At 39.2% G+C, this 9,234-nt stretch overlaps 1 protein-coding gene across 1 annotated transcript; it reads right to left on the bottom strand.

Moving 5' to 3' along the window:
* Positions 1 to 276: 276 nt before the first annotated feature.
* On the bottom strand, positions 277 to 7,697 carry ccnd1 (cyclin D1). Its single transcript, XM_021607016.2, has 5 exons — positions 7,165 to 7,697; positions 5,567 to 5,782; positions 4,962 to 5,121; positions 3,699 to 3,847; positions 277 to 3,555 (listed from the first exon to the last, which is right to left on the bottom strand). Exons 1-5 carry the CDS (start codon positions 7,360 to 7,362, stop codon positions 3,400 to 3,402), a joined length of 879 nt encoding a protein of 292 aa, XP_021462691.1. The 5' UTR covers positions 7,363 to 7,697; the 3' UTR covers positions 277 to 3,399.
* Between the last annotated feature and the right edge of the window lie 1,537 nt (positions 7,698 to 9,234).

Consider the following 9,234-nt stretch of genomic DNA (forward strand, 5'->3'; position numbering starts at 1 on the left):
CCACTTTTACTTTTAGTTTAGTTTGACGTTCAAATCATGTTTCTAGAATGGATCCGCAAGTAAAATGTTGTGCATTTCAGACCAGCGACTGTTACACAAAACAGACATTTCAGTATCTTTGCTTTATTTTTTCTTGGACCCCAGATGACCTTTGACCCATTGCAATGAACACAGAATCTGACCCACACTTCAGTAAGAGGGGCGAACTACCCGACCGTCATTAACAATAGAAGCAATGGTAAAAGGCTAAAAAGCTGACCACCATTTTTTTTGGGGGGGGGGGGGGGGGTAAGCACATTCTGTTGAAGTTTGGACAAAGATCTCCACCCCTTCTGTTTTCATTTTTACTATCAGCACTTTTTATTCATATGACAGAAATATGTAATGTCATCTTTAGTTGAGCCCAAGGGCATCAATGTATTTTTTTCCCCATTTTTTGAGGTAACAAGTATTCCTTACACTAGACAGAAAAACAATATCTCCATCCTGGGTCCTGTGTTAGCTAGTAGAAATTTGAGCAGCTTGCAGCAACATCATTTGTCAAATACTAGGCAACACTAGGCCTACCTCACATCTACAACCAGAACATATAGCAGCATCATGTCTATGGCTAAGTGAACCACTGTTGGCTCTCACACTCATTAACTCTGATTGAAGGATGTCTGGGTCAAATGGAAGTGTGCCTAACAATATCTGTAGCCCATTATTTTAGCTTCAATGTACCAGTAGTGGTTCAGTTAAGAAAAAAATTGCAGTGTTCCAAGATTTAAATCTATTTACCATTTATTGTGCAGTTGACACAAATATCAATATGCTATGCTTCTTGGTGGAGAACAAGATATCTAGACAAGCATGTACTGAACTGTGTGGTATAACGGCATGATGATTTGAAAATAATTCTATGGCTTGGTATTTAACAAACTCAAACTCATTACGGGTTTTAACTTGAGCAAATGCTTTATATATATATAAAAAATAGCAGGGCCTTCAGGAGCTTAAAGGGGATAAAGACTCTTTCAATGAGACAGCTTAACACTCAAAAGAGTTATATAATCTGGTCTGTTATGGCACCAGTTTCAATCAATGCTCTCTACTTGCTCACATCAGGACCCATTTGGATAATGATCAATGCATTACCATTAGCAGTTTAAAAACAGGACAATCAGCCACTGAACAAACAAGTAAAATAAAATCAAAATTCAAAACTAAATTAAAGATAAATCTTGACTGTAATATGAGGTATTGTTGATAAAAACCATGTCCATTGTCTAATTTTTTCATCTTTTTGGAATAGCACTGAAATCATATTAAAGTAAAAACTGATGACAAGACTACAAAAACAAAGACGTCAATAACAATTTTCTCATAGAAAATTAAAAACCTATTACATGGCAGTATATTGACATTTTATATGTATAAAATATATAGCAGCAAACAATAGGAGAAAAAGCATGGTTTTTTTCTTGTTGTTTTACACTTTGCTGGAAATTCCTCCATAGCAGCTCAAAAGGAGGAGTGTGGTCTCCCATTATCCTGTTTTCTTGTCTCTTTTTCTCAATGTACAATCAAACACCTTAATTCAGCAATTCAACAGAAACGTGTTGCTGTCAAGCTGTCACCCTTTTTGCCTCGCTTTTTCCCCACTCCCACTTTTCAACGTTACCCATCCCATCTTAGTGATCCACTTCTCTTAGGCAAGCCACAAAAACATAGCCTATGTCTTCAGGTTTGTGCAAAAATCATCTCTAAACCTATTTTTTTTGTTGTTGTATTTTTATCCCCTCAACTACACATATTCTAAACAGCATTTTAACTATGGTGTTTTTCTTTCAGTTTTGTGTTGAGAAAACACTGTCATACATGATTTGGAGGGCAGTCGCGTTTAGCACTCTGGTAAATAGTTGTGTACAAAATGTTACGTACACAGACAGACTTTGGCATCCTGTTTCTAATCTGCACTGGCTCCAAGAGGAAAACATGTAATAAACACTGTTCATCTTTGTTTTAGCTTTCAAGTTTGATACTTTAGTGTTTCAAATGCTCTGGATGCCGTTCAAGCGATGGGATACAGGATGCAGAAACATGCCACACCCAACGCTCGTCTCACTATAGACCCCTCCTGTAAGAACTGTGGCATAACAATCTCCAAAAGAATACCCTTCTACATCAAGGGGACACGGGATTGCTGTAAGGGCTGCGTTGACTTGTACCCAAAATTGTAACACATAACACCATAGTTAAAAGAGACCTGCTCCACTCCATACCATTTTTTCCATTTTTTTGTGATTTTTCTTTTATGAGTCAGAAAAAAAAAAACCTGACTAAAAGTGCTTTTAAAAATGGAACGGTATTAGAAAGTAAGATATAACCACAAAAAAAAATTAACTATGGATTGCATGGTAAAGGTTTGCAACTAATGCTAGATTTTTAGCTTATTGTGTCATAGCTAGCTGTTGATATATGTACATATGTAGCAATGAGGACAGAATAAATCACAAATCAACAGCCAAACAACGCTGGTTCATTCAATTTACTCCTAATTGAATATAAAGTAATTGTCCTTATACTGAAGAATGAATGAACTTATTTGCCAAACCTCAGCATCAGCAATCCACAATCTAAACAATAAAACAGAGCAATATATACTAAAAGTATACTGTTGAGCTATACAACTCAGTTAAAAAGAGAAGAGGCCAAAACTAGGGGCTCAGAATTTCTTTAGAAGTCTAGACAATTTAATAAAGTGATTAAACGCATAAGCAAGCAGGGATATACAGACGACTAGACTGGGGGGAAAACAGGAGCTTTGATAGCAAGCAAAATGCCTAATAGATAACAAAAATGCCCCTTCTCTTTTATAAATGAATTTATACTTCAAATAAAAACCTAGACACAAAAGACAGACAAAAAATACCTACTTGTTATTTTAAATGTTTTAAGTAAGCATGTAGAATCAGTCTATGGTATTTAAAAAAAATCCTAGTTCAACATTGGGTAGTAACAATGTATATTTCTGTGGCTTAATCTTGCACATAAACTATAAATGTTTTTGTTTCATCCATATAGTTGTGTATCTTTCACAAGAATTCATTTTTGCTATCATCCTTGTCTATGTCTTGAGCCAGACGGGATGGGAGAATGAGAGGGAATATGACTGAAGGTCTCAGAAAAGTGAGGTGTTCAGTCCTTTCTTGACAGCCCTGGCTGAGGGCGGCCACATGTCACTGGGAGGCCATACAAGGCCGGGGCACCGTAACAGGTGTGGCACATTTAGCGTTTGCCAGAGTGTGTTCAGAGGGTGACGACTCGAGGGTGCGCTGGTGTCCTCTTTTCCCAGATGGCCTCATGGTAAGGCCAGAGCCTCAAAAATATTTCCAAAAAAAATGGGGAAGATGCCACTCAAATGTTAATGTCCCTCACGTCTGTAGGGGTGCAGGACAGGTCCACATCCTCCTCTACCCTTTTTGTTTCTGTGGAGACACTATGTTGCTGTGCCTGTCTCAGACTAGACTCAAGCAGAGACTCAATCTGTTCCTGACACGACTTCAGGCAGTCCTGTGAGGAGAGAGAGATAATGTCAGCATAATGAAACGAAACACCTCAAAGACAATAGTAGCGAAAGGGTTTGTGACAAATAGCCAATGCAAGCATGTGTGTGTGGTGCAATGTAAAGGCCCGGAGAACTGTGTTTGACGTACCGGGTCACTCCTGATGACTTGGGACAGAAAGTTGGTTAGGTTCTGGGATGATAGTGCACCGTCTTTGCTCTTTAGGTACAGCCCCTGCACCGCTGCTGCCACACTGCCTGCTGCGATCATGGAGGGAGGGAGGGCGATGAATTTGACATCTACGGGGAAGACAAAAGAGAGAGACGGTAAGTACTTGAGTCGGAAAGCAAAACACCCGAAACAGATCATTGGCCAAATGGTTCACCTGAGCTTTCAATGGGATTCTTGTGGTAAATAAAACAGGCAGAGCTATCAAGTACTGTACACAGGGGTAGAAAGGGAGACCACGGCAGATAGAGGGTATGTGAGGGAGGCCATTCTAGGCTGTGGCAGAATGAGGTACTGTAGGGGACAATGGAAATCCTGTTGCTCCTTTCCACTCACAGTCACAATATCCTGAATGTGCTTTATTTCACGACCGGCTACTGACAGGACAACCAGTGCTCATGCACACAGACTTCCAAGAACAGTACATCTAGCTCGTCGACAAAATAGGACAGGTACAAAAGTACGTACAGCACACACATTCAATGGGTACACCACTTCAAAACTTTTTCCAAGAAGAAAGGAAATACCACCCCTTCATACCTGCTTCCCCTCACGGAAATGATAGATTTAAACCCCATTGGAGTAGGCACCTCACTGCCTACTCCAAGTGCATGAAAGCTGACCATGAATCTAGAGTGGAGTGTCAATCTCCTCCTCCCCCCGTGCATGCAGTAGATATAATTTCACAAATAAATGCATTAGCGGCACAACCTGTTTCATTTTCCACAATAGCCCTAAAAACATACCCCCAGTGACAACTGATTCAGAATCTATTGAGTAAACCCTGACTTTGGGGAGAAACACCACGCAAGCAAACCAATGTGGTGAGAAGCAAACTCATAAAACTGATCTGGAGAAAAAAAGATGGCACTGACTCCATTCCAGTATCTCCTTACTTGTCCACACTACACAGTGACAGAGACACCCTCCATAAAACATGTTAGGCCTTGTACACTCAAACATTCCTGCACCAGAGCCCATACTCCCAGCCATTTACATTGACCATTGGCCACCTGGGGGCTTTCAAGGAGGAAGAGTTATCCTCACAAGTGGGAAAAATGCAGACAAAAATCTATATCTTGCATCAAACACATATCTTAGCCATTGGTCCCTGAAAAAGTGGTTATGGAGCAGTGGCAGGAAAAAGCTCACACTTAACAGACAATGGTTCATGTGTGGGCCTACCTGTTGCACAGAGAGCCACGAATGTCTGGGCATGCTTGCGCAGAATCTGCTTCGTGTGCTGATGGATTGGTAGCTTGGAGAGGAAATGGTCTATGAAATCGTGAGGTGTTACTGATGCTAGATCCCATTTCAACTTGTTTAGAGTCAGTAGTTCCATTTGCTACAAAGAAAGACAAACAGACGTGCGCAATGAGACAGTCGAACTTCACAAGTGGCTTCATAATTTATTCTACATTTTACTATATCCACTAGAGGGAGATGTCGCCCTCGTCATGTCATTGCGCTACACTGGGCTAACCGTTGTAGGCTATCATGTGAAATGTACAAGAATCCAAAGTCTTTCTTTGAAATTAACACAACAAAAATTATTCAATAATGATTTAGATCCCGTCGAAGAGAAACTAAGACAAGTAGTAGGCCTATAGCTCAACAAACTGGATGCATTGTAGTAGGCTACCTGTAGGCATAGGCCTATATTCTACCATTGCATTATGAGATAGCCTACTATGGAAATGCTCATTAAAATAGCCTAACCGATATTAAATGGATTATAACTACAGCCATATACAGAGTGTATATGTAGAAGATTGACATTGCTCGTTTACCAATAGATCGCTGGGCCGGATGGAGTTGTCGGTGTAAATGCACAACTTCTCTGCAGTTAAAGGGACCGTTTCCTTCATCTTTGAGGCCAAAAACATACAAGTAGCTCCCAGGAGTTGTAATCTGGTTTTATTTGTGGGCTCCACAGACAAAAATCTATCCAAGTAGTTCATAGCCAGGGGAAAAACCTCCTCCTCGCATTTCTGTTCCTCGCAGACCTAGAAGTGAAAACAGCAATTTAGCCTATAGCCTCAAATTACAGTAACCTATAATATAGGACTATAAGTGCATTCAGGTCGATTGTATATACCAATAAATAGGCCTGTCCATAAGTGAAAACGAAATACTGTAATGACAACACTACGCATTTAAAAAAAAAAGATCCTTCCATTCCTTAAGGCTGTCCTTAAAACAATAGCTATGGCCTAATTATAGGCTTTAGCTGGCGCAAAGTAGGCTATAGTCTGCCAATGCAATCAACATAAAATCATACATTTCGAAAAACTGAAACAGTTGCTTAAGACTAATTAAAACGGAAATTGAAATAGTTGAGAATTTAGGCTGTTTTCAGTCGCTTCTTACTAAGACACAAAGGTGGCGTCAATGCAACTTTCCCCTGAAATTTCTAGTTCGTCATCTTTTCAAAAAATAATAAAAAATATGTAAAAATTGTCCCGGTTTGTGAAATTAGCATGTAAATGATCCTTATCATATACCTTATCGGATAGTTTTAAGATGTGTCGAACTTTAATATAGTAAACATATAAAAAACATTTAATTTACAAGACACCGCTCTTTCTCGTGGAGCGTGCGACATTTAGATCTTGTGCGGACTCACAATTTCTGAAATTAATAAAAAATGTATGTAGACACAAGACTCAATCTCTAACTACATGTAAATGTTGATTAATCGATATAGTATCATATCCGACCATTGAAAATGCATTCTTATTTAACATTTCTGTGAAAATTATCATGTCTCCAGAGCGACCTTCAGAAACTGCAGGAACAGCAGCCTGATTGGTAAGCCGAAACAAAACTTTATGGTTTTATATAATCATTTTTCTCTATCTGTGCGACAGGATTATAAATGCATACCCAAGATATACTTTTCGACTTGCTGATTGAGTTACTGTCATTGCCGACATTATTAAAGATTTTTAATGATATTAAAAACCTACGCATACGACAACAAAGATGGCGCATAATACTGGCAAGAGTAAGACTGCATACGTGTACATTGCTATTAATTTGGAACAATTTTTCAATCTAAATACATTTCCTATGTCCCGACAAAGAAAAGAATCGAGCAGCTACATTGCAAGTGTTGTAACTACTGAACACACACAATACCTTGGAAATAGCCTAATAGGCTACAACAGTGTTCCAAATCTATTTTAGCCTACTTGGACAACCGTTACAAATGAAACATTAGCCTACTACATGTCAGTATGTTTACATAATATGAATGATCATGCTTGGAAAGAATAAACGTGCGATGCATAAAACGACCAATTCAATACATTGCGTCCAAAGGGCATGGTTAGTGTTAGGACACAAACGTTTAAGCAATACATCGAGACATCATAAATGTACACACCTCTAACATCCATGTAGCCACAATTTTCCTCATTTTAGGTATTATTTCTTTCTGGACACACTTGAAGTAATTCGGAGACGGGAGATAATTTTCCTCTGCTTTGAGCATTGTCTGTAGAACTCGGTCATTTAGTAAGTTGGCGTCTTGGTAAGCTCTTCTGATGGTTTCCACTTCACAGCACAGCAGCTGGTGCTCCATATCTTTTGCGGTAGTATCTTGCGTTTTCTGGGCTGAATAAATAATCAAAATATGTGCTTCTTGTTAGGAGTGAGTGAGGCTCCGTGGATGCTGCTTGCTGCTCCTACAGTGTAAGCCCTCTGAGAGCTCCAACGCTTCACCCTTCTAGACAAAACTCCCCTTCAGAGGGCTATGCGATGACGTTAACTGTTGTTAAGGAGGATATCAAAGCAACAGCGAGTCTGAGAGAGCCGAGCTAAGGAGTCTATAGAGAGAGGAGGATCACTCTAAAGAACTACCCCTCTAAAGTTTCCAAGTCCTTCCAATCGCTGCTTATCCACTCCTATAGGTATGGAAATGGGAGGTCCCAGTATTCTGGGTGGCGTAGCCTATACAGCGGAGGGGAGTCAGGAGGGGTTGAAGAGAACGTACGCTGAGTGGTGGGGGTTTGAGGGAGAAGGGATGTAGGGCCAGTGTCAGTATAGGGAAGTTGGTTATGCAGAGATTAATGTGAATTGGTTCAATTTTGATAGGGGGCGGTATAGACACACTCATGAAACTTTCCTCTAAAAAAGCTCTGAGAATAGCTCCGGCTTCTCTTCTCGTCACCCAGTCGAACATGAGGTGAGCACATGGGCAAGCTTCTAACACACAAAGACATTTAACAGTGCGACATGTATTTTTTAAATCACTTTAACGTAATCATTATGCAGCAATTCATATACTTGTTCAGATTGCAGGCATATTCAATAGACCTATGCATCACAAAACCTGTAAAAAGCATATAAAACTATCAGAGCCATTCAATAAGGCAGGCAATTTAATATTTCAAGAGTAAAACACGATGTGCAAAGTCGTTTACGTTAAAGCCTAATCTAATAATAATTGCACTATAAACATCTTTAATTTAGACAAATTAGCCTATTATCAATATTGATTTCAGGTTTCAGTTTAATTTTACGGCATTAAAACTTGTCACAACAAAAGTGCACTACCTCACTTTACAGTGCTGTGTGTGTGGAAATTGTAATGTACAAGATGAATAACGTGGTGACTGAAACAAAAGTTTAAATAAACTGACCCCCCCCCCCCTCTTATCTCTCTCAATTCAATTCAAGGGGCTTCCTTGGCATGGGAAACATATGTTTACATTGCCAAAGCAAGTGAAATGGATAAACAAAAGTGAAATGAACAATAAAAAGTGAACAGTAAATATTACACTCACACACACAAGTTCTCTCTCTCTCTCTCTCTCTCTCTCTCTCTCTGACTAGGGAGGAGACCGAAATTAGTCTAAACCAATAGGAGGAATTGCTGTTACCAGGCAGAAGACGACCAAGCACTTATGATGAGAGTGTTGAAATGTTGTATTCAGATTAAAGTTACCGATAATCATGTGATTGGTTAAAATACCATTGGCTGTAGGCCAAATATGAAACGCGTGAACTGTTCTGTTATGTAACATTCAAAAAATAACAAAAAGGTACATTTTGAAAAGAAAGGTAGGTATGTTCTTTTGCCTTTAGAAGAGTTGCAAGTCATGGGAGCAGAATATCAATATTGTTGTTGTGTGGAAGAGGATCTAAATAAGGGATCAATTCCGTGACTAGTCAAAATCATATTTGTCACAATTTTTCTAAGAGTCGCATTAATCTCAGTCGTTTCAATAGGAATAGGAGCTTTTCGCATTCTTAACATTCTTCTCCATAGGCTATTGAATAGCTACCTAAAAGTACCGAAAGAGGCTTTCTTTTTGTCAAGACTTGCTATTCCTGACTGAATGTGGGTGAGTCATTCACCTTTACAAGTTTTTAAACTAAACTTTTTTTCAATCAAAATCGATGTTAGCATCTTTGTGATTTTTATCATTACCCATATGGCCTATAAGGTAGG

This window comes from Oncorhynchus mykiss, chromosome 6 (genome assembly GCF_013265735.2).
Source record: "Oncorhynchus mykiss isolate Arlee chromosome 6, USDA_OmykA_1.1, whole genome shotgun sequence".
Lineage (NCBI taxonomy): Eukaryota > Metazoa > Chordata > Actinopteri > Salmoniformes > Salmonidae > Oncorhynchus > Oncorhynchus mykiss.